At 45.6% G+C, this 25222-nt stretch overlaps 1 protein-coding gene across 4 annotated transcripts in view; it reads right to left on the bottom strand.

The window, feature by feature from the left end:
* MED6 (mediator complex subunit 6) overlaps positions 1 to 25222 on the bottom strand; it is a 292739-nt gene that overhangs the window by 23170 nt on the left and 244347 nt on the right. Inside the window, exon 7 of one of the 4 annotated variants that reach the window (XM_069638864.1) lies at positions 9817 to 10012. The exons of 2 other annotated variants lie outside the window; for them this stretch is intronic. In XM_069638864.1, coding sequence (XP_069494965.1) covers positions 9848 to 10012 — 165 coding nt within the window. In that variant the 3' untranslated portion in view covers positions 9817 to 9847. Of the gene's footprint in view, positions 1 to 9816; positions 10013 to 25222 lie in introns of those variants that run through there. One more of the 4 variants, XM_069638862.1, reaches the window with a different exon arrangement.

The following is a 25222-nucleotide window of genomic DNA, read 5'->3' as shown; positions in this document are numbered from 1 at the left end:
TTACAGCAAGCCAAGAAAAAGTATAAAGAAAACGCTGATTTGCACCGAAGTAAAACTCCTCCTTACCAAGTAGGACAACAGGTATGGCTAGCAACTAAACATTTACCCCTCAATGGCCCGCGAACCTTCAATCCCAGATTCATAGGACCTTATCCCATCAAGGCTATAATCAACCCAGTGGCCTTTAAACTGGATCTACCGTCCAACATGCGTATTCATCCAGTTTTTCATGCATCACTTTTGAAGCCAGTACAACCAGGAACCCGATTGTCCAAGCCTCCAGATCCAGTTCAAATTGAAAGGGAATTAGAATTTGAAGTTAAAGACATTTTAGACTCGAAGGTGGTAAAGTCGAAACTCTTCTATCTTGTTGACTGGAAGGGATATGGACCTCAGGAGAGATTGTGGGAGCCTAGTAACCATGTCCACGCACCTCGATCAGTACAAAGGTTTCACCGGAGATTTCCGAACAAGCCAAAAACCCCGGAGGAAAGAACCTTGGGAGGGGCCTTGGGGGTGGGGGATTTGGGGGGGGGGGGTACTGTCATGATGCCTACCTCCAAGGAGCCAGGTCCGACCCAGCAACCCCATAGGCAGGCATCATTACCTGCTAAATCAGCACCACAGAGATATCACACCGACGATCCTGAAAAGGAAGACATCATTTTTAAAAGCATTTCGCTACGATCGCTGCAGCGCTGCATTTCTCTCACCTATCCTGGACGTCTCCATCTTCAGCAGCGATCATCCGGATCCACAGCCACTTCCCAGAGCCTAGAGAGAAAAAGACAAGAACAAGGTGAGAGAAGGAAAGGAATAGGAAAAGCTCAGTTTCCTTCTAAGACTTACCTGTTGGGTCATTCCCATTTCATTTCGGGTCTTGCCGCTTCCAGGCATTTTCCGGACCCCGACCCCTATGGGGAAAAAAGACAAAGACATTGAATGAGCGATTGCAAAGACGTTACCCGAGTGCTCATCCAGAACTTATCTGTCATTTACTGGAACTGCATGTTTCACTTCGGGTCGGAGGCATATCTCCGGCATTCCGAACCCCGGCCCCCAAGGGGAAAAAGACATAAGCATTAGCGCTTGCTGCAACAAGACAATGAACATTATTTTTAAGCTTGGACTCTTGAACTTGCAGCAGAACTTTTACAGTGCCTTACCTGAATAGTCAAGCTTACCTGAACTCCCATCAATCCTCAATCCAGTGAAGTAACTGAGTTTCAACGCGCCCCTGCATCAGAAGCAGGATGGAGAGCTCATCCTTCCTGACCCTAAGGTGAGACTTCACGGGGAATCGTGGAAGGGTATCGTGGAGGGTTGGAAGAGAGTGGGAGGCTTGAGCTTAACTCAGTCAGTAGGTAATACTCCCTTTTCACGCACAGGGGAATATTCCTGCGAGCCAGAGAAGCCAGAGTAGAGGGGCCCTTCCTGTCCATCTTCAGAGTCCTGCGCTTCACCATTGAAGAAGCATCAGCACTCAAAGCCAGACCTGCACCTCCGTGGGAATCAGGTGAGCGTTACACTATGCAGTGCATGTTTTACAAATTAACCAACTCACTCAGGGACCAGTACACCTTTCTCACGATTTGCCTTCAGGAAGGCATTGTATTGTATGCTTCTGGATGCATCCTAAGGCTCAACAAGGTAAGGAGCCAGGTACTTTTATATAGGGATTTGGGGGCTGTGAGCGTAACTCAGCTGAAAATTATAGAGATACATTAATTCAAACTTTGGGCAGCCAACCAATCACTGGTGGCCAGCTACATTCAACTTTCATAGGCTTCTTCCTGTGCATTCACTGCGACCAGACTCCATTCACAAACAGGCCGTATCTGGTTTTGGCAAGTTTAACACTCAGTCTGTTGCCAGGACCATTTATGCCAGTGGTTAGGTTTGACTGTGCCAAGTTTTCAGGGGTGGGAAACTGACATTCAGCTAGGCAACACAGTTTGCCGCAAGCGGTCACTGGATCACCTAGAGGTAGCAATATCCAAGCAGTCCTTCTGCATTCCCAGGACCAGTCCCAGTCATATGTTAACCTATGAATCTAGCACTCCCTTCATGGCTGCAAGCCAGCTTTAAAAGCATTTGGCCATTGTGGATTGCAATGTTAGATCCTGTTGGGCAGGGTCTTGAGGCCTCACAGAGCGAATTATGGCACAGTACTCTCTCAAACAGTGACTCACCTCTGCTCCATACCTTGTGGCTGATGAAAAACTATGCGTGTTCTCTGCCTTTTTCAACCAGCTGAGACAACACTTCTCCTATCCCTACACTCAGAGGGTCCATCTGGACAATAAAAGGATTGCTGTAATCTGGTGCACTGCATGCTAGAGCTTTACAGTAAGCACCAATAAGCCCTTGGAATGCCTTCTTGGGGAAGTTCGTTATGGTGCCCATAATCAGCCACAAAATTCCTCTACTACTGAATCAGGACTAGAAAAGCCTTCACCTGAGTTGAGTTGTGGGACTGCGTGGATCTTGAAAGGCTGAACCTTTTCTCCACCAACATTGTGTCCACAGAACTTCAGACCTATCTAGCACTTCAATGCCTCGAGTGTGACCTTGCCCTTTTCCATGGCATGCACTGGTACAGGCCCTACGGAGTAGAGAATGCTGCATTGTCCCTGGGAATGCCAGTAAAGGTAATCCGTGTGTATCGAGAGATCATATCAAAAAGTTGCTGAAAACACTGCATCACCTAATTTGTACATAATCTTATTACATTATGGGAGGGAATGAGCACCTGTCTTGGTGAGTGCATTAAGCTCCCACAATCGCCGCAGTCAATGCAGAAACAGGGATCTAGACTTCTCGATTTGGGTACCAGGAACCTTGGGAAGGCTCAATCACCCCCAGGTCTAGGATCTTAGTGACCTCTGAAGGCATTCTAAATGAACTGCTTGAATGGAGCGAATGAAGGGGAACATCCCAATGCAAACCACCTGGGTTAGAGGTACACAACAATGCATCCAGATTACATATGTAGATGACTATTGGTTTAAGAAATGTACTATCTTTCAAGCTGTTACGAATGACTGGAGTGATCATAAAAATGATAGTTGCGAAATGTGCAATATCTGTCGATGTAGAAAACAAAGTAACTAAAGGAGTGTTCGTTAATCAAGGAACAAAACAGGATGTCTAGAATAGAGGCAGGACAGAATGTTTTAATCGTCGCCTCTCAGACATCATGTCCATAACAACCCTAGACTGGAAACGCATTCAACCTCAGCCATTTCAATCACTTAAAAACACCTACAGCATGGGTAACGTCACAGGTATGACCATGATGCATACAGTTAAACAAAAATATAGAAACTGGTCTAATGGCTATCGAGTCATCCTCTTGCAGAGAGACGTTGAGTATATGTTAGAGCTCCAGTGTAATAAAGATACTGCCTTGTTTTGGAAACTTACGACCATGGGCATTGTCCAGCTGACAAACAAATCCCATTAGTCAAGAAAATGTTGAACTTGTTGGGGCAATCGTCGGATATGGTAATAAAATCGGGATAAAGTTGTTAAAAGTAAATTTGATCTGGGTGATTGGCAACCTGATTTGGATCAAGAAATCCTTCTTGAGGTGATTCGGGGCATTAGTAAATCCAGGGCCCCCGGTCCCAATAGATTATCGAATGCGGTATTCAAAGAGAACCCTGTGTTATGGTCAACCATACTCGTAATGTACTTCCGACAAGTGATTGACACAGGTAAACTGTGTCTGACATGGCAAACAGCATACGCCACACTGATACATAAATAGGGTGACCGTCGGGTCCCAAGAATTAAAGGCCAATCTCGTTCCTGGACGCCAATAATAAGATCTTTGTGGCTGTAATCTTATGTCATCTAGAGGGCTGAGCATCCAAGATTGGTAGGCTTAAAAAATGGCAGACAGCATTCTGAGCGAATCACAGTACCAACGTTAATGGCTTTGTACTGAAGTCAGCCCAGAAGTTATCTTGGACCAAAAAGGTTTAATCATTATAGTTAGTGACAATAGACCTTACAGCAGCCTTCAACAAGGTTAACAGAAGGCTGATTTGGTCTAAACTTGCTGCATGGGGCATTCCATTGGGATTGTTGCAAATCATTATAGTTCTACATTCCAATACCAATGTTCGGGTCAGACTAGACAATAAGGGATCAAGTACGAAGAAAATGTCCACAGGAGATAGGATGGGGTGCATTCTTGCGTCCTGCCTATTTAACCTCACAGCGTGACTTCTGCAACTTTGACCCCTCCGTCTTTATTGACACTTGCTCTTCTTTTCTCCCATCTCTCCATAACTTCTCATTATCTGCGAATGGTGCTCTACCCTCCCTTTCCTCTGCTATTTCATCCTCCCTTGATCAACTCCATCCCCTTTCTCTCTTCCGACCAACCCGGAAACCGTCTCAACCTTGGCTCACTCCTCAACTCCTCTCAATGAGGCGCCTTCTCAGACGTCTCGAGAGACTATGGCTCAAAACTCCCTCGCTTTCTAACCAAACCTCTTACTTCTCTTACCATGCCATCTATGACTCTTGTCTGGCTTCAGCCAAATCCTCTTACTACTCTAACCTACTCCAATCCCAAGCGACTCACCCTCGCTGTATCTTCCAAACTCTCACTCGACTCCTCTCTCCCTCTACTCCTGATCCCTCCTCCAATTCTTCACTCTCTCCTTCTTACTTCGCTAACTTCTTCTCCTCTAAGATTGTTACTCTTCGGCAAAAAATACACACCCCCTCAGATTTCCCTTCTTCTCCTCCTCACCCCCCCTCTTCCTGCATGTCCATCTTCTCTCCTGTCTCCCCTTCTGAAGTCTCCACCCTCCTATCTAAAGCCCACCCCACGTCCGCCCCAACTGACCCTCTCCCTTCCCTTCTCATCCCTAAGATTTACCCTCTTCTTGTTCCCCATCTCACCTCCTTCTTCAACATCTGTCTCTCCTCAGCTACCTTTCCCTGTTTTCAAGCATGCTACGATCATCCCTATTCTAAAGAAACCTTCCGCCGAACCACTTTTCACCTCGAACCTCAGACCCATCTCTCTTCTCCCATTCCTCTCCAAGCTTCTCGAGCGCCTTGCCTACTCTCAACTTTCATCCTTTGTCACTGATTCCTCTCTCTTACCACCCTACCAATCTGGCTTCCCGTCCTAAACACTCCACTGAAACTGCTCTCACCTCTATTCTTAACTTCCTTCTTACTGCCCGCCATGCCAAACAATCCTCTATCCTTATTCTCCTTGATCTCTCGGCAGCCTTTCACACTGTTGTTCACCCCCTCCTTCTTCATACTCCCTCCTCCTTTGGCTTCAAAGGCTCTGTTCTCAGCTGGTTAACCTCTTACCTCTCTTCCCGCTCCTTTACTGTCTCCTGGGACGGTCGGTCCTCTCCTAACTATCCTCTTGATTATGGTGTATCCCAAGGCTCGGTACTTGGCCCTTTCCTCTTCTCTCTTTACACCTCCCTCATTGCTCCAGTCATCTCCTCGTTTGGCATCTCCCACCACTTCTATGATGACGACACTCAACTCTTCCTCTCATTCTCCTCCTTCTCATATGACCTCCACCTACAACTCTCTTCCTGCCTTACTGCCATTAAGAACTGGATGTCTTTCTGCTTTCTCTCTCTCTCTCAACACCAACAAGACAGAAGTCGTATTCTTTCCCTCTCTTCCCCCTCCCTCAACTCCCCCTTTCATTCACTTTCCTCCCTCCAACCTTCCTACCTCTTCAAGCTCGTAATTTAGGCGTTCTCTTTGACTCCTCTCTCTCCTTCTCCCAACACATCTCCCTCACTTCTCGCACCCGTCGCTTCCACCTCTTCAATATTCGCAAAATTCGTCCCTCTCTCACTTTCCACGCTACCAAACTCTTAATCTCCTCCCTCATCTTCTCCCACCTCTTCTACTGCTCTTCCTTACTCTTTGGACTTCCTACTTCTCACCATGCCCCTCTTAAATCTATCTACCACTCTGCTGTTCGCACCCTCTGTCTCCTTACATCCCATGACTATCTCTACCTCTCTCTCCTACCTTGGCTGGCTCCCTTTTCACTCTCAACTTAAATTTCAATTTCTCTGCCTTGTCTTCAAATCTCTCCATGGTCTCGCACCCCCTTATCTCTCCTCCCTTCTTCTACTCCCCCTCTCGTTCCCTTTGGTGCGGTGACCACTTCCTTCTCACCGCACCCCGCCCCCCCCTGTGCCTCCTCTCGTTTTTGCTCCTTCCAACTCCTAGCACCTCTACACTGGAACTCCCTTCCTCTTACTATCCGTTCGTCCCCCCACCTTCACTTCATTCCGCACTTCCCTTAAATCTCTCCTTCATTCTCCTCCCTGAAACCCCTTCCCCTTTCCCCCTCCTCACCCCCTGACTTTCTCCCCCCTCTTCCACCCATCCCCTTTACCCCTCCTTCTCTCCTCCACTTCCCCCTTATCCAGTCCCATCTCCCTTTCCTTCCCATCCCCTTCAGTTAATTGCTCTTCTCACTGTATTGTTTGATTGATTCATATTGTAATTGCTGCAACTGTTATTTTGTTTATGTTTTATATATGATGTTGTTCCACTGTACAGCGCTTTGGCGTAAGGCGCTTTATAAATCAATAAAAACAAATACAAACCTATATGTGTCCGACATAGGAGAGTCATTGGAAAAGGAAGCATTAGCATCGCCTAGATTTAACAAACAAAAGCTCACATGGCTCTCCTAAGCAGATGACTTTTTAATGTTTGACTTAACTGCTGGAGGTCTGCAGAAGTTAATGAACATTTTCATATTGTATGCTGAGAGAAATGATAGAAGTATAAATTCTAAAAAAACAAGAAGGTAATACATTATCCGATGAAATAAAGCTAAATAAAAATCACTCACGGTGGATTGTGGGCAAACAACTGGAGCTAGCCAATCACTTTTTATATTTGGGGTTTCCAGTATTCGACAAACCAAGTAAGGGCCATACTAGAGACTGGCTAACTATAAAAGCAATTGGTTTGGCAAGTCAAGCCTTTAAGACAGACATTAAATATGGTAAATGTCCTGTACTGAAATTCTACGAAGGGAAAAGAATACCAAAACTAATATACAGCATGGAATTATTTGACGTGTGGATATTGAATTTTGTTGATTTACTGGAGGCCTTGATATGGAGGAGCATTTTTAGAATCCCCAACTCATTGCCAGAATCCGCTATTCACTATGAATTGGGACTATGTTCAATTAAGATGCAAAGTGTTATGGAATTATTTAAACCTGTATGGGAAGATTGTGCATGCTATTAACACCACCCTGTATTATGATCTGAAAGAAATGATGAATACAGATCATCAATATGGAACGGCTCGGGTCGACTGATTCATTTAAATTCCTGTGTGAAAACTTCTTAGAAGAGATTCGGTCTAAGAAGGAAGAATTAGTTAAGTCAACCAGGACATACGAAACGTCTTCTAGCAGAATGGGATTGGATCTGAACAGTAGGAATGTTACATGGGTATTCCTCACTGAGCCATCTACTCTATGACCATAAAAAACTGTGAAGGTTGGCCCCATATTTAACTATTTTTTCTTGTAGATGGAAGAGGAGGGAATCCCTGTGGCTTTGTGGGAACCTAAAGAAGAGAAAATAAATTATAAGATAAAAGGCTAGAAAAAGAAAAAGCCTATTGTAGGTTCTGTCGGACTACGCAGGAGGTTGAAACTCTAAAGCATCTGTATTTAAATTAGCGGAGTCTTCGATTAAATAGAATAAGATATTTTAACACATGGTTTTAATCATTAGCATATTCTTTATTTGGACTCCTTCTGGCAAATATGTCTAAATGGTTTTATTACATCAAATGTGATCGCTGTGATTGCCTTTCTTAAATCTCTGAAAATGGAGGATGAGTCCGTTAAGGTTTCTCATGGCACAAGGCACCATGGTTTGCCAACCCATTTATCTACCAACTCATCATTTATATAGGAGTCCCTGAAAAGTCTTGTATATAGAGTTCCCCGTAATGCTTTGTGCAAGAAGCTCTTTTACACAGCTATACTTTCAGGTCATTACATCATTTATACTCTGGTACAAGCAACCAAGTGAGCAGGCTGCTTTATCCAGTGCATTCATGGTATGCATAGGGCATGCCAAATCAAAGTAGGCTTACAAGGAAAGGAAATTCAATCCAATTACATACATTGCCATTAAACGCTAGACCACAGCATGCAATGAGCATTATTAAAGTCCCGAACATGGAGTCCATTTTACAAATAGCTCCATTGTGTTATTGCTCTTTACAGCACTAGCAAGCCACGTTGAAAACCACTTCTGAACAATTCAGCCTTACAATGAAAATAAACTCCCTCTCAACTGACGTTTCTCTGTGAAACCACAAGTTGGATACCATTCGTCACAGGTCGTGAAGCACCCTCCACACTGAAAGTATTATTTACACATTATTATTTTTACTCACAGCAGAGAATAACCTTCATGTTTATTAATGACATTGGTTGGTAATCTCTATAGGTTTAAATTGATTATCATACTATCGTGTTTTTTAAAACACTTACCCATGATTAAAACATCAAACTTTTGTTAAACATTTTGTTTCTGATTGAATATATCAGGCGACATTGCCGTAAAGTTTACCCAGCTCTTGCCCCTTAACTGGAGAAACAACAATGCAAGACAATCAACAGAAAACAGTTTACACCAATTATCATATATGTGCCAGCTGACGAAAGATCTGTATGGCAGGAACTTATTTTGACTATGGTTTCCACCAAGTGAGAAACAAAAGACTGCATGTCATCCAGAGATGCCTGGAGAAGATTCATTCCACAGTCACGAGAGTAGCAGCATAATCTAGTCCTTTCCATTGAGCAAATAGATGTTTTCCTGTCTGCTTTCAGCATGCAGAGATTATCCTGGGTGTCAGGAATTTGCTCAGAATTGGAATTTGCCAGGGGAGCAATCATGAGAGCTGAAGTAGGCTGCAGTATCTACATCTCATGTGCCACTGGGAGCTATCAGAATGATTCGGCAGAAGAGAATGCCCTGAGTTTCTGCATTACTCTGGGGATCAATGGTAGGGGGGGAAAGGCATAAAGAAACTGCCCCTCACAAGTGCATCCCCCAGACAGGCTAGTCGCAGAACCTATGTGAAGCATAGAGATGACATTTCCTGTTATGAGCAATTAACAGATTAGTGGATGTATGAGGATGTGCCCAGTGACTAAAACGGAAAAAGAACAATGCGTAGAGAACCATTCTCGAACAAGCTATTTCAGGAGGAAGCATTGTAAGGGCTCAAGGTATGCAAAGGAGTGTGCATGGAAAAAAGAAGTGAATTCGCATTAAGGAATAACAGAATCCTTGAGGTGTGCAGTGGAGGGCATGTGTGGCAGTGCAGAGGGGGCCTGAAGGCACAGAGTGATTGGGGGGAGGGCGAATGGTCAGGGAGAGTAGAGAAGGAAGTGAAGGGGGCTTCCTCCCAGATTACAGGTGACCAAATGGCAGTGGGGACATGGAAAAGCACAGAGGGAAGAGGCGTTGCAGGGTTATCCCCCAGATTAGGATGGATAACAAAGGAGTATAAAAAAAAGCAGGAACAATGTGCAGAAACAGTGCGCAATTGGCAGTACAAGCACGCCTGTATTGGAAAGTGCTGACAGACAGCTGCTTTCGGGACTGAGTCCCATACGACCGTACCAAGGATAGCATTACTTTATTTGATCCAGAATGCAAGGGAAACGCTTGCATACATTAGGGACTCAAGAAAGGAGGCTCAAGGAATCTGCTTGGAGTTTAACTCACTGCGGAGGTGGGGTACCACAATAAAGATGCTGTTCTCAATGGCCAAGTGCCAAATTTCAGAGAGACAATATGCATAGTTGAGGAGAATAGGTACAACTCTGCAAAGAGAAATGGCAGTGATACGGTCTGCGAGTATTTGCTGTGGTCCCGCTAGACCCATAAAATTCAGACCTGCAGCTTCTTGAGAGTTTATTGCAGTCATCAGGGATGGGTCCAGTGACCTGAAAGGTACAGCCGGAGACTGGTTATCAATTTACAATGATAAAGGGACTTCTTTTTTTTTAAAACATATTTTTATTGAGAGTAGGTCAGCAGCAAGACACAATATAAACATATCAAAACATAGCTTAATTATTTTACAGCCTTCAATTTAAGGGAGGGGAAGAGGAAGACATCACAGTTTTCAGACATGAGAGCAACCAGTACAAGAGTGGTAGACATTGCAGATCACGGCGAGGACCCAGGTGTTGCATCAGGGTCTGAGTCCAGATCGCACAGAACAGCGTAGCAATGACCAAATATATTTGGGGCGACATGGTGACGGAACCGACAATACAAATAGTTCCTCATCGTCATTTACCATACAAAGGTCTTTTAAGAAAGTGGCTCTGGTTGGGGCGGTGGAGGACTTCCAACATTTAAGAATACAGCGTTTGGCAATAATGCAAGAAATGTTAAATAATCGCCTCGTGGTTTCCTTTACTTTGCCTATATCGCCCAACAAGTATTTCAGGGGGGAGAGAATCGCCATAATGGCCGTGATATCTTCAAGGAGCCTTGCGACTTTCTTCCAGAACTCCACAATTAACGGACATGACCAGTACATATGATAAGGCTCCGCATTGGGGGCGTCACATTTGGGGCAGGCACCTGTGCAATTTCCCACAAATTTAGCTAATCTGGCAGGGTAATAGTGTAGTGTAATTGGTTTAAAACTTTGAACTGAATCAGCCGGCGCCCAGCATTCATGGACACTGATCGAGTAAGCTGACAATACCGGGGCCCAGCGGACCTCATCTATCTGAGTGCCCACGTCTCGCTCCCAGATTTCTCTCATCGTGTTGCGCGATGGGGAATGGGTCTGCACCAATGAATATAGCATGAGACCCCCCTTGCCGTGACCGTCCATGGACACTATTGACCTAATGCATGCATGGGACTGGGGTTCCTGCGGAAATGTCGGCCACTTCGCCGAGAAAGCAGCCCTCATCCTGTAATATTGAAGGCGTTTTAAGCTGGTCCCTCCCCACCGCTTCAGTAAAGCCCGTGAGGTCACAGAACTCACCATCTGGGAACATGTGGCGTAGTGTGAAAAGCTTGTTAGGGTCCCAGGATTGCTAGAGGGCTCGATCAAATGTGGGAGAAATGCTGGAGAAATCCCACAGGGGGACTTCTGGGTCGTAGGGGGATTCCAGTCCTAGCCACTTGTAAATTCTGGCCCAAGCATGAGTGGTCATGTATACCGGATCGAACGGGCATATGTCCCCATAGCTTGGGTTAAGGACTGAGCATATGTTGTTTGGGGAACAGAGTGCTTTTCAATCAATATGTGGGGGGCAGTGTCCTCTGGGTCGAACCAATGCTTTGCAAATTGCGCTTGCACGCATAAATAATAAAGCTCGAAGTCTGGTGCCGCGATGCCTCCCTGCACAAAAGGCTAACCATCTTATCCCAACCCATCCTGGCAGTTTTCCCATTCCAGATAAACGAGGAGGCGAGTGATTTAAGTTTTGAGAAGAAGGGTTTACCAGGCCAAAGTGGGATGTTATTTAAGTAATATAGGAGCTTGGGGAGGACCACCATTTTAAGTAGCGCAACTCTGCCATACAGGGAGAGCGGAAGGCTAGCCCACATCTGAAATTTGGTTGAAAGGGTTGACAACAGTTCCCCATGATTGTGCGTGTATAGCAGGGTTTTATCTCTGGCGACCATTATCCCTAGGTAACGTACCTTGGTGGGAGCAGGTCTAAATCCCTCTATTTCAGCTAGGTCTCCCGTGCAGTCAGTAAGGGCAAATATTTCTGTCTTCGGTACATTAATTCTATAACCCGAGTGTTCTGAGAATTCATGTATGTCGGACATGATGTGTTGCACATTTTCTTTGGGGTCACGGACATATAGTAAAGTGCCGTCAGCGTAAAGTGATATTATCTGAGGGGGCCGGTCATCCCAAGACCTCTGTGTGAGTGGTTCTGACGTATGAATTCCGCCATTGGTTCAATGGTCAGAGCGAAAAGTATGGGTGAGAAGGGACATCCCTGCCTGGTCCCCCTGTGTAGGTGGAATGACGGGGAGAGAGTGGCGTTAGTCAGGACCTTAGCTGTCGGTTGTGTATATAATAATCGGACACAGTTGATATAGTACTGGCCGAGACCAAACCGCTCCAGCACCAGAAAGAGGTATGCCCAGGAAACAGAGTCAAAAGCCTTCTCGGCGTCTAATGTGACCACGGCCGCCTTGGCATCTGGGTCTATCTGTGCCATAACATTAAATAGGCGTCTCAGGTTGAGAGCCGTGGATCGGGCTGGTATAAAGCCGGCCTGGTCAGGATGAACCAGGATCGGCATGTATGGCAGGAGTCTGGTAGCCAGCACTTTTGCGAAGATTTTTGCGTCAGTGTTGATTAAAGACAGGGGTCGATAGGACGCCATGTCTTGTGGCGGTCTACGGGGTTTCAAAAGGACAGTGATGATTGCTTCTCGCATCGATTCCGCGAGAACCCGCAGGCCCATTGCCTCTTCCCGCACTTTCAGCAGTATCGGGGCCAATTCGCTAGAGAATTCTTTGTATAGTTCTGCTGGAAGGCCATCCGAGCCAGGGGAACGGCCGCTCGATAGAGCTTTTATGGCCTCTGCAATCTCCTCTGATGTGATTGCCCTATCTAGTATATTACGGGTTTCGGCCGTTAATGTGGGAAGGTCGAGATTATCTAGATATTGAAACATGTCCTCTTGGTTTTTTTTTTTTTTTTTTTTTTTTTTTTTTTAAATCGTGGTTGGAATAGAGGGAGGAGTAGAACTCAGTAAAAGCGGAGTCAATGTCTCGGTCTCTGTGTACCGTCCCTCCAGTCGGTGTCTGTATGCTCGGGATCGGGTTATGGTGCCTATCAGTTCTAAGCATGTTGGCCAGGAATCTCCCAGCCTTATTGCTTTCCCCGTATTGTCGGGCTTTGGCTGGTGCAGCCATTTAAAGAACTTCTCTATGGGCCAACTTATGGAATTCTTTTAGCGTGGTATGTATTTGCGACAGGGTTACCTTATCCTGTGTGATTCTGTACTCAGTCTGTAACAGGCCAATTTTTGTCTCGGCCACCCCCAATTCCTCACATACCGACTTCAACATACCAGTCGACTTGCCCAGGATGGCTCCCCGGACCCAGGCCTTGAATGCATCCCATAGTGTGGCATAAGTGGCAACCGAACCCTTGTTTAGTTCTAGGAACTCCGCAATCTCCGCATGCAACGATTCGCATATGTTGGGGTCTCTTAGGATTGCAGGGGGCATCCTCCATCTTCTCGCCGGGGGGGGAGACATCACTAAAGTTAATATCAAGCGATACCGGCGAGTGATCCGAAAGGGTACAGGGATGTATATCACATTGGGAGATCGCCCCAGATAGTGACTGACTAACGATCCAATAGTCAATGCGCGAATGAGAATCGTGCACCGACGAGTAAAAGGTGTATTTCTTCTCGCTTGGGTGTAATGCACGCCATGCGTCTACCATACCCATCTGTTCCATTAATTGTGTTCCTACCAGTGCGGCCTTGGAGGGGGTTCTGGGGACAGTCGATGAGCGATCCAGGGAATGGTCCAATATGTTGAAATCGCCACCCCAGAGTATTTGTGTCCCCCCCAGATGATGATGATAGCATATGCAGTATTGTGCAATAAAACTCTGGGTCATCTAAATTGGGACCATAGGTATTAATCAGAAGCACTTGGTGCCCCGCCAATTCCCCCCCACACCAGTACGTATCTACCCTGTGGGTCTATTTTCCTGGACTGATATTTAAAACACAATTTGGGGTGTATGAGAGTCAACACTCCTCTGGATTGTGCTGAGTATTCTGTATAGTACCTGTGCGACCCTCACCTCAGTAAAAGTTTAGTATTGACCTGCCCAAGCGTGTGCGTCTCTTGCATAAAAAGAATGTGAGGGTTGTGGCGTGTGATGTATGCTGTGATCTTCCTTGCCTTAATCGGGTTATTTAACCCCCGGATATTCCAGGAAAGGAGCTTAACATTCAAGCCCTTATTGACCTGTGTCATGGTCGTACCTGAGACTAGGCCTACGTTCATACTCCCGCCCCTGTCACAGGGAGAATGGGTATCCTGCTGCAAAACCGCTCTCTATTTTAACCGCTATAACAACCCGAAACATGGGTTCCCCCCAACAAGCCCGGCATTTCGCACGGCAACACCGTATCCCTATTCCACTCCCAACCCCCTCCCGCATCATCAACCCCAACTGGACGATGTACCCCTAAAACCATAACATAGGAACACTCCTGGGGGTGTGAGCTGCACTCATACAACCGCCGACCCAGGAAGTCTGCACGGCTCCATTCCAACAAATATTTACATTCAGGGCCACCCTGGTGCCTTCAATTTAAAACATTATAGCAGTGTGGCATCAAAAAACATATCACCCCGCGGGGTCGTCGGGCTCCACCGCGCCCCGGGGCAGCAGATTCTGGTTCCCGGGTCGGTAGAGGGATGGAGGCTTCAACGTAGAGCATGGCTTCAGTTGGATTTTCAAAAAAGTGAGCCCTGCCTCCATGCTGAATTCTCATTTTTTCGCTGGGTAGACAAGGGAGTACGGGACCTGGCGGAGTCTCAGTTGTCTCTTGACGGGCTCATAGGACCTCCTAAGTGATTGCACATTGGTGGAAAAGTCTGGATATATGTGGATTCTGTTTCATGGAATAGGGTGCCCTTATCCCTGGATATCCGAAGGATAGCGTCCCTATAATTGAGAAGGCGGGCAATTATTGTACGGGGTGGAGCTCCAGGCCTGGGCGGAGGTGCCGATGTACGGTGTGCTCGCTCCACAAGGAAATGGTCCGAAAAGGAGTCGGAACCCAGGAGTTCCTTCAGAAGGGTCTCTACCAGGCGTTCCATAGACCCCTTGCCAAAGGTTTCCGCCACCCCAACCAGACGGATATTGTTCCTCATGGAACAGGATTCCAAATCCTTGCATTTGTCAAGGGTTTTCCGGAGGTCCCCTTTCAACTGGGCAATATCGCGGCCATGTTGTAGTATCGAGTCTTCATTGATAGCGATCCTGCTTTCGGCCTCAGTAATCCGTGTGCTTTCCTTGTCCACCCTCGCCTTCAAGGAGCTGATTGTTGCCCCTATGTCATCCAATTTAGTGTTCACGCTAGGAAGCCGTTCTGAACCATAGCCATCAATCGGTCCGCCCTCTCCTCCATTGGCAACTCAGGTTGACTGTCCACTTGCTGCAACGGGGGCGCCGTGGACCCGCTGGGCTGGGAATTGGCAAAGGAGTCCATTGGGCCTGTTTTCTTGGGGCGTGCTCCCTTCTGCTTGTATCGGCCCATGTGTAGATTCAAGTAGACCGCGCCTTCCAGCGCCCCCAGCCCCGTCCTCCCCAATGTATGGTACAGACTCTATACAGGATTGGTAGTGAGCTTAGACCCAGTTATCGTGCAGGAGAGGTGTGTAAAGGTTATCGCCCAGGGAGGGCTGTAGCCGGATAAAATGTCCCCTCCTCGGCAGATCCTGTTCGGGGTGTCCACCCTCCTCATGCGTTGCCCCACCTGTTCTTACTTGTTTTAACGTCCGTCCACATGTGGAGGGGCACTCCACCAGCAGGAGATATCAGGGGAGCTCCGCAGGCACGGGAGTCGGATCAACAGTGGCCCGCGTAGCACGGCGGCTGCACACCACACGGCCGTTGGCGGGGGACCACCGCGTTCGCCGTGCCCAGTACGCGGCAGCGATATATACCGACGTGGCACCCTCACATTAGTCGGCAGCGATGGTCCGAAGACCTCCAGGAGTTTGGTCGAAGCGCGGCCTCTCCGACTCGATCCGGCCCCTCCCCCCGCGGCTCCAGGGGAAGATCGACGGAACTCGCGGGTGGCCAATATTACAGCCTCCGTCCGCAGGATCTTCAGGACGGTGTATCTTAAACGCGGTCCGGCGTAGCGGCCCACATTTTTCCCAGTATGTGCCCAGTCTTACGCCACAGATCGACAGGCTTCATTTGTTGCGCGGGCGGCCCCAAGAGAGGATGCGTATCTTGAAGGATTTATAGAAGCTGGAGCTTTGGAACTAGGCGGCCATCTTAGATGTGTGCAACAGCACCCCCCGATAAAGGGACTTTTTGAGATTAGGGCATTGTACTTTGATACCAGAAGCGAGCCAGTTAAAATTGCAGGAGTTCAAAGAGGCGAAGATAAGAAACCACCAACAAAACAGATGAAAAGAAACCCATGCCCTCAAAATGAGGAATGCTGGTGCCCACTGGCTCCTGATGTATGTGCTGCAAATTGACATGAATGCTTGAATTCGCTCTGCAGGAAGATGAGCTCTGGCCAGATGGGTGTCCTAATGGTAGAAATAGGAAAAGATTGTGGGTTGCGGTATTGGAAAACCTGTGCATAATGATTGACAAGTTGAAAAGGTACCACTGTGAAGGTTGAGGGGGGGGGGGGGGGGGCTCCTGTGTGGGAATGTGCTCAGAGGAGCGAGTCACCCAAACATGAGCTATGTGTACACACTTAAGCCTCAGATGGGCTGCCACTGCAGACATGAGCTTGGTAAAGACCAAGAGTGCTGTGCTGATATTGGAAGAGAATTTCCCCACCAAGAACTGCGGTCAACTTCAATGAGGTACCCAGATTGGAATGCACGGGTCAGCACCCTGTAGATTTAGTACACAAAGCCAATCCCCTTACTGGAGGGAAGAGACCATCTATGCCGGGATGAGCATTTTTAACTTCTCCAGAGGGAGGGTAAGATTGATTAGCGCAATGTTTTTCAGACCTTCATTATTTTTCTCCATAATAGGCATAAAACATTGTTGTTCTCAGATTGGGAAACCTCTTTGGTGGTATTCATAGCATATTATTTGTGTGGTTCAGAGATCAACTCAGTGTCAAATCATGGGATCCTGGTGTGGGATGGGGGGGCGGGGGGAGAAGAGACAATATCCCTAGCACACCACGGATAAAGTCCAAGGTACCTCTGTGTTCAACTTCTATGCTTGTAAAAACATTTAAATTCTCTCCACAACCCTCCCACTGAAGAATGTGTTATTTAAATAACAAAAGCACTTTGTAAAAAACATATTTCCATATATTATCACCCAACCGAAGTTGTTACTCATTCATCGACCTCGAAGGATAAAAGGACTGAGTTGGCCTTGCTGGGATTTGAACTTGCACACTGCAGTTCATACACAGTTCGCAGAAGGGAGCGCTCAACCAGTTGAGCTATCTTGCAAGCAGAGGAAAAGTTAAAAACACTAACAGTTTTTGAACGAGTCCTGAGATGGAAGGAAGCGGCTTGTCCTAGTGATCCATTCCATTTTGGCTTAAGGCCAAGAAAGCCCCAAAACACCTTAAAAAAAAAAAAAAAGATTCCTGCTGTAATCGCCTTTGCGTTGAGTAGGGATGGAGGGTTTCAAATGTTTGTTTCTGAATGGACTTACAGTTTTGTTCTATGCAGCAATTCCTGGCACATGCAATCGAAAGAAAGTGCTCAATGAGTCTCAAGACAACAGCAAACACATTGCCCAGGCTCCCCATTTTGGCGACTGATTGCACCTACAGCGAGGGTACCCTTCTATAATTCTCCCCCTGCTTGGGTCGGGGTTTAGGTTTCTCCCCCTCCCTCCCTCACCTTCACTCCCGAAGTCACCCGTGCACCTTTTACTCTCAACTGAATTGGTTGGTTTTTCATTGCAATCCCATTCCTCCCTGAGAGCTGCCCTCTCTTAGGTTGTACTCAGCAATGATGCATGTGATGCAGACAAATAGGAGAATTCTCGAATATCAGCATTGGCCAGCACCACCCAGCCCTCCGGTCCTGTACAAAGGCAGCCAAAATAGTTTGTCTGTTTTAACAAACCAATGCCTTATTAACAGTCTCCTGCCATAAAGACTAAGTGGGTGGAGAATACAAACTAACAAATTAATGCATCTCCTCACACATAGTAGTTGTGACAAGCAACACGCTTCTATATGACAGGGGTACACAATTTGATTTTCAAGCTACTAGTTAAGCATACATACAAAGTCACCTGCCATCCTAGGTCGCCAGACACACAATATGTATCACTTGCAAAGAGTAAATTGTCAATAGCCATTCATGAATGTACATTTTAAGGCCTGCACTAGGTTCCGTCTTAGCATGGGGCACCATAATTGGCAGTGCATTTTTGTAATAATACAGCAAGCCCTGAATTGCCAAACTACATTACAATGTGATCGCTGCAGGAATCTACATATATTGTCATTTCTTTTTCACGTGTTGTAAGACTACACTCCTTTTAACCTAGTCCGTTGACATTCTACGATAAACAGGTGAACAAGCCAGGATACATCCTGGTATTATTTAAGTCACCCATAATCCCTTGTCTGTACCCCTATATATGATAATTCTATGGCATGTGGATCGGACCATATTAAGCTCCCCCTCCATCTATGCACAAAAGCCTCTGTCACCCCATGACAATAACACTTGAACACATCTAACACATACAAATCAAACTATCAGTTTCTCCTGGTCTCAGTTAAAACCACCATTTACCCAGGTTCAGTCCCCCAACAAATTAGCTCTTCAAAGTTGCCACTATTCACCAAAATATTCCATAGGAAAGCTCTTTAATAATTTATTTTTTTATAGTTTATTTATACAGCGCTTATAAGCGCTTCAAGGCAGGAAGGGAAGAGTAATCATTCTTAGGCCTTGAAGATTCTGAATGATCAAGACCGAGAAAGAAAACTAGAATACTAGGCCTGACAACATTTCTCCTAGTGTAAGCGCATGAAGTGTTATAGTTGCTACCACGCTCGGGAGGGGGAGATGAGAAATGAGGAGGGGAGGAGGGTTGGGGTCGTAGAGGACAGATAATTAACACAAAATTTAGGTGATGAATACGTACATATGAAGGAGGGGGGGGGACAAAACAAGTCTGGTCCATCAGGGCCCTGGGTTAAGTGCATAGAGGTTGCCCCGCTCAGGGAGTGTAAGCTGAAAGTGCAGTCATGCTGAACAAAGTGCAGCGACCCTGAGGCAAGTACAAAAGACTGGTGGGGGAGCCTGGGACCCGTTAGGCTCTGGAGGCGACCACGCAACCAGTCGGCAAAAACTGAGCAGAGTTAGAGTTTAAGGGGCAGAAGGAGGGAGGAGAGAAAGGAAAGGAGGTTAGCAAGGGAGAGGGAGAGAGAAAGTGGAAGAGAAAAGGAAGGTCTAGAGGAGTTTCCGGAACTTAAGGTGTTCCGGCTCAAGGCAGAGAGAGGCAGGGAGGCTGTTCCAGACGGAGGCACCTGCAGAGGATAAAGATGAACCCCCAAATCTCTGTTTCTGAAAGCAACCCACCCGCAGAGTTTGAGGAGGAGCGGAGGGTTTTAGAGGGACAGTATTTAGGAAGAGAGCAAGCCCCGGCCCCAGAAAGCGGTGTGTATTATGCAGAGGATCTTGAACTTGATCCTTGCAGCCACGGGGAGCTAGTGGAGGGATTTCAGTGCAAGAGAGATGCGGTCCAAGGGCTTGAGGCCAAGGGAAAGGATAAGTCTTGCGGTTCTGTTCTGGATGAGTTGTGGAGGACAGAGAATAGAAGTAGGAAGATTGAGAAAGAAGCAGTTGCAATAGTCCAGCCTAGAGAGAACCTGGGCTCTCGAGGTGATGAGCATCTGGGGGAAAGTGAGAAAAGGTACAGTACCTCTGAGGAGGTGCAGTTGGTAGTTGGACTTTGAGATGTCTTAGATGTGAGAAGAGAAGGAGAAAGGAGTCGAAGATGACCCAAAGATTGTTTGCCTCATTAGTAGGCGAGGGCGCATGGTCAAGGGAGGCAGGCCAGTTAGAGAGTGGGAAAGCGGGAGCAGGGGTTCCAATGAGTACGATCTCTGTCTTACTGGCATTCAGGCAGATATCGTTAGCAGCACACCAAGCCTGAATTGCGGATAGACGATCCGGGATAAGCGAGGAGGAGGCGGCCTAGGTTAGCCTAAAAGAGAACAGTCATCTGCATAACACTGAAAGTTAGAGGTAAAGGTAGATATCCTGGGGGCCGAGGGGGCCATGTAGATGTTGAAAAACCAGAAGGAAAGGTTAGATTCCTGGGGAACACCACAAGTAGAGAGTGTGGTAGAAGAAAGAAAAGGCCCGAGTTCCACCTGGGAGGGCCGTTCAGAGAAAAAGGAGGCGAGCCACACGAGGGCCTGATCTGTGATGCCCAGGGTCACAGAGACGGGTGTTGTGCACACTTGCATTCAACACTCAAATATCTTCATACCATACTGACCGCACAGATCTGTAGTAGATGGGGCTTCTCACGCCCATGACTCACCCCACACTTGGGTACCATTAGTGCATTATCCCAATTACACCTGGATTCCCATACATCCCTTGATCGAGGTACTCGTGTGCCTTCCACCCTTCACCACATTGGGGGATATGTACCTCTCCCAAACCTTGCCACTTAACGTGCAGCTGTCTCGACTCTGCATCACACCATCAACGACTCATGTTAGGCGGGGGGGGGGGGGGGTCCCGAGGGGGGCAAAGTGCCAAGAGCCATCTTGGAGGTGGAGAGGAGTACCTGTAATATTGTTGAGCAATGGTGACCAATTCACAGCTCAACTTAAGTGTCCCTCTATTTGAGGTAGCTAATGACAGTCCTCTTCATCATTTCTAATTCCAGGATTATTATTGGTAGCCGTTTCATCATTATCCAAACCTTCTTCCATCGGTTTCCCCAGCTCACCAAAGTCCTCAGCAAGTCACTGCCCTGATTCACTGATAACGGTCTTCATCCACCACAATTCTTATGTTATCAGAGGCTCTTCTCATCTTCACCCAAGCTTAGTGGGTGCTCCTATTAGTTGGGATTTTCTGAAGACATCACAGTCAGGTTCGCCTTCCCCCTTACTGCTGCATTCTACCTAGGCTCCTCTTTTCTAGCCAGTCCCACCCATCTATCAGATCTATAGAAAAAAAAACATGAACATTCATCATGGATTATTTTCATCTTTGCTAGGAAAATTGAGCTGCATAGAATATATCCGCAGCCAGTTATTTCTTAACTTAGTCAAATGAGTGCCCTACATTTTGTACTTGTAATGTGCAGTCCATGCAGATGGTGACCATGGCACCACTATATTTTATTGATCCTGCCTTCCTAGCGATTTGAAGGATCAAGTCTCTGTCCCTAAAATTAAACAACCTGGCGGCAATTGCTCTATGTGGGGGCCTTAGCAGGTGGCAGTCTTCCCAGGACAATATCAGCATGTTCAATGGAGTTTGCGTGGTAGGTAAAAGACCATCTACCTGGTCTCTTTTTTTTTTTATTCTGATACGCGTCACTCTGCTACTGGCCTTAGGGGTTGGCAGTCTTCTCAGGACAATATTGGCAGGTTCAATGGAAAATAATGTGGTCAATCCTTTTGGATGTAGTACTTCCAGAATCCATTTCTCTATGAACAAGTCCACTGCTGATCCTACTTTTTTTTTAAAAAAATTATTTTTTATTTTTTTAGGTATGCCCGACTATTCAAATTTTACATCTCCTAGACCATCCTTCAGCATCCACCACTCTGTCCTCTAGAGTTTGTGTGGTAGTTAAAAGGCCATCTACCTGGTCCTTGAGCAATGTCTCAATTTCTTTTAATTCTGATACGTGTCACTCTGCTTCTGAAACACTGCCAGAGACTGACCTTCGGTCTGCCCTCATCAATGGCACATATACCACAACCTGGCCGGTATCCTCCAACACAGTTCTGGATTCTTTTACTGCCCCTTTGTACTGCACTCTTTGAGGGCTCCATAAGATCAGTCCACCCAAAGGTCAAAATTTGCATCCTTCATTTAAAGCTGTTGATACCCGCTCTTCCATCTAGTCTCGTGCTCCCATGGTGAAGTTATATACATTTTAGTGTGTTGCATTCTTGTGCCTTTGTCCCTGCCCATTTTCCCCACAGACTAGAATGCTAATTTCTCTTTTCCACTTTTCTGACAGCCAGCACTTCCCTTCTGCTCTCGATTGCTTTTTGCTGGTTTTTCACATGCTTATTAATAGGAGGAGGGGAGCATTTGATATTTTGCCCCCCATCCGCCTGTGTCTCCTCAATTCCCAGGAATCAATAAAAGAAGCCTTTGGGTATCAGTAAGCAGGGCTCCCACTTCGCCTCCATTGTGAGAATGCAGTAGAGGCGAGTGGCCTGGGAGGAGTGTACTAGGAAGAGAAGGGGAGGGAGAGGAGAAAGTGAGCGTGAAAGAAAATAAACCATTCAAGCAGGGTGTCTGCAAGGCACACATTCCATATCCCTTTATAGCACTTACAACTGGCTAGAATAGGGGGAAGTTAGGAAGTGTCTGATAGAGGTGAGTGAGATAAGGCCAAGGACCCTCAGAACATCTCAGTTCATTTAGCGATTCGCATACTGAGGGTGAAACAATCTCTATCTACCAACCCAGGTCTAAGGAAGTCTCGGCTAGACAAGAGGTGCATTGAGACTAGAGTGTGAAGGGTCCAGTGATATTTCAATAAAATCCCTTGAACAGCCTCTGAGATTCGGACTGATTCTTGTGCCACCTGTGACAACCTAAAAAGACAATTTAAAAGATTGACTGCTCAAGCTAGGGCCAATTCCTTGCTCTCCATTACTGAGAGCTTAAGCTCTTCTCCCTCACTTCGAGGCTTGTGATGAAAATACAACAGTGGTTTATACTGTACCCACTGTACTGTACAAGGGTAAACAAAGACAAATCATATTCCTTTCTGGGGCTTTGGCAATCTCTATATTAAGTTTCACAAAAAAAGAAGAAATCGTACTCCTCTCGCCACTTGAATTCCCCCTTTTGTTTTTTAAACAGCATGAAGGGGCCCTGCCATAGTTGCAAAACAACTTAAAAGTTTGCATAATACTTTCCTAACATCAGAAATTAGCATACTGTTCCTAGTCCCTGGACAGAGGACTCTTGCTCATCTAATATGTGGCTTCACTCCTTCAGTGTGTGTGTGCCCCAAGTTATTTCACTTCACCCATTGTATGCAACATTTGTTTCTCTTAACAGTGAGCATTGCACTTCTCAAATACTGCAATACTCACTAACGTTTCCCATCATGCTCTACCTACACCATTTTCATCATACACCAAGGTATCGTCTTGGAAAACAACAACTTTCGCAAACATTTCCACTACGTAAACCACTTGCTGAAAAAATGATGAAGAACATGCTGGACAAAGACATTCCACAGATCCTGCAAGGCTTTACTAGCTAAATAACAGACCTAAGCACCCGGGACTTTTCTGTCCAGTGAATCATGCGATAGGTACATCAAACTAAGGAACATGGCATCCACAATGCAGCTAGGAGCTCAAACTTTAGGTAAGGTCTAACAATCTGTCCACATCAATTGCTCACTCCTTTAAATCCCTCCCTACACAACAGTTGTTGCAGTTTCTTATTTCATTTTTCCTTCGTGACTTTGGGTATAGGCCTCACTTTATTAACAACCGGCTGAGCACTATTTGAGACCTAATATGTTTAAATAGGTATAAAGAATCCCTATTAACATGAAAACATCCTACTCCACCAACGGGGATAAAGATATATGTAATACAATAAAGAGCAAGATGATACGTGTTGTTTACTTGCCTCCAACCCCCTCACACAAAAACTCTATAAGTTTTTCCAGCATCACTAGTCCTGAAAAAATGGACCGTCTGCTATAGCTGATTTACACAAATGTATAACAAGTTTATTATTCAAATAATTTAAACTGAATTTAAACAAAAAACACTACCCTCACCTAACACAGTGTACTAAACATTAAAAAAAAAATATAAAACAAATGTAAAACATCAAATAACTTATTTATACGACACAAAAGATAAAACACAAAAAAATCTCAATGTGTCACTAAAACAACAAGCATCCCAACATGTTTCTGTTCTTAACTGCCCAGTTCAAGCGAACATTCTTCAGGGGATAAATTTAAAAAGCATCCACTAATCTCTTCCACACCGTGTTGAAAGGGTAGATTCAGGTACCCAAGAGGGTAAAAGGAAAACAAACTCCATAATGTAGTAAGTTTCACCATTTAAAGGTAAATCTGCGGGTACCCTTTGGGACCCTTGTGAGTGTGGCATAATCCCTGTGCCATTACATTTTGTAGTACTTCCTTCCCTTTTTGGAACTCATTAGGTTTCTCCTTTCCTTTATTTTTACAGGCTTGGAGTTTGTTTTCCTTTTACCCTCTTGGGTACCTGAATCTACCCTTTCAACACGGTGTGGAAGAGATTAGTGGATGCTTTTAAATTTATCCCCTGAAGAATGTTCGCCTGAACTGGGCAGTTAAGAACAGAAACATGTTGGGATGCTTGTTGTTTTAGTGACACATTGAGATTTTTTTGTGTGTTATGTGATATCTTTTGTGTCGTATAAATAAGTTATTTGATGTTTTACATTTGTTTTATATTTGTTTTTTAATGTTTAGTACACTGTGTTAGGTGAGGGTAGTGTTTTTTGTTTAAATTCAGTTTAATTTATTTGAATAATAAACTTGTTATACATTTGTGTAAATCAGTTATAGCAGACGGTCCATTTTTTCAGGACAAGTGATGCTGGAAAACCTTATAGAGTTTTTGTGTGAGGGGGTTGGAGGCAAGTAAACAACACGTATCATCTTGCTCTTTATTGTATTACACTATTTGAGACCAATATGCTACCCAAACCACTGAAACGGTCTTAAAAGAAATGTCAGTACACTAATAGTCAGAGACCACAGTGGAGAAAAATGCATATATATGCAAATGAACGTCTAAAGAAAGTGGAGAAATGTTATTGCAGATGATCAATCTAAGTAAAGGAAGGACACTGTTTTATGAAAGTCTAGGCCTCTTCATTGAGCACTAAGCCTGATGTAGCTTGGGGAAAGACTTACATTGTAATTATATGCTTGCAGTCAGAATGAAGAAATCAAACATGCCAATTAATGCTCCATTTACCCACACGTTCATATTATGCTGCCATAGCAAAAGTACATATAACATTCCTTCCATTGTCAAAAGTATATTAATTTTTCACAAACAAAAATTCTTTCAAGCAAATGTCAGAAAGCGTGAGTCTTAGTTGGTTCTGTTTTGATTATCACTTGAAGACTAGAAAAGTGGCCTTGGGCATCTAGGATTGCCTGGCTCCACATGGAAGAACAGTGTTCAAAATGGGAACAC

The sequence above is a fragment of the Ambystoma mexicanum genome, chromosome 14, assembly GCF_040938575.1.
Source record: "Ambystoma mexicanum isolate Mex_15411 chromosome 14, UKY_AmexF1_1, whole genome shotgun sequence".
Lineage (NCBI taxonomy): Eukaryota > Metazoa > Chordata > Amphibia > Caudata > Ambystomatidae > Ambystoma > Ambystoma mexicanum.
Note: the sequence above shows the minus strand (reverse complement) of the source record. Positions and strands in the feature narration are given on the sequence as shown.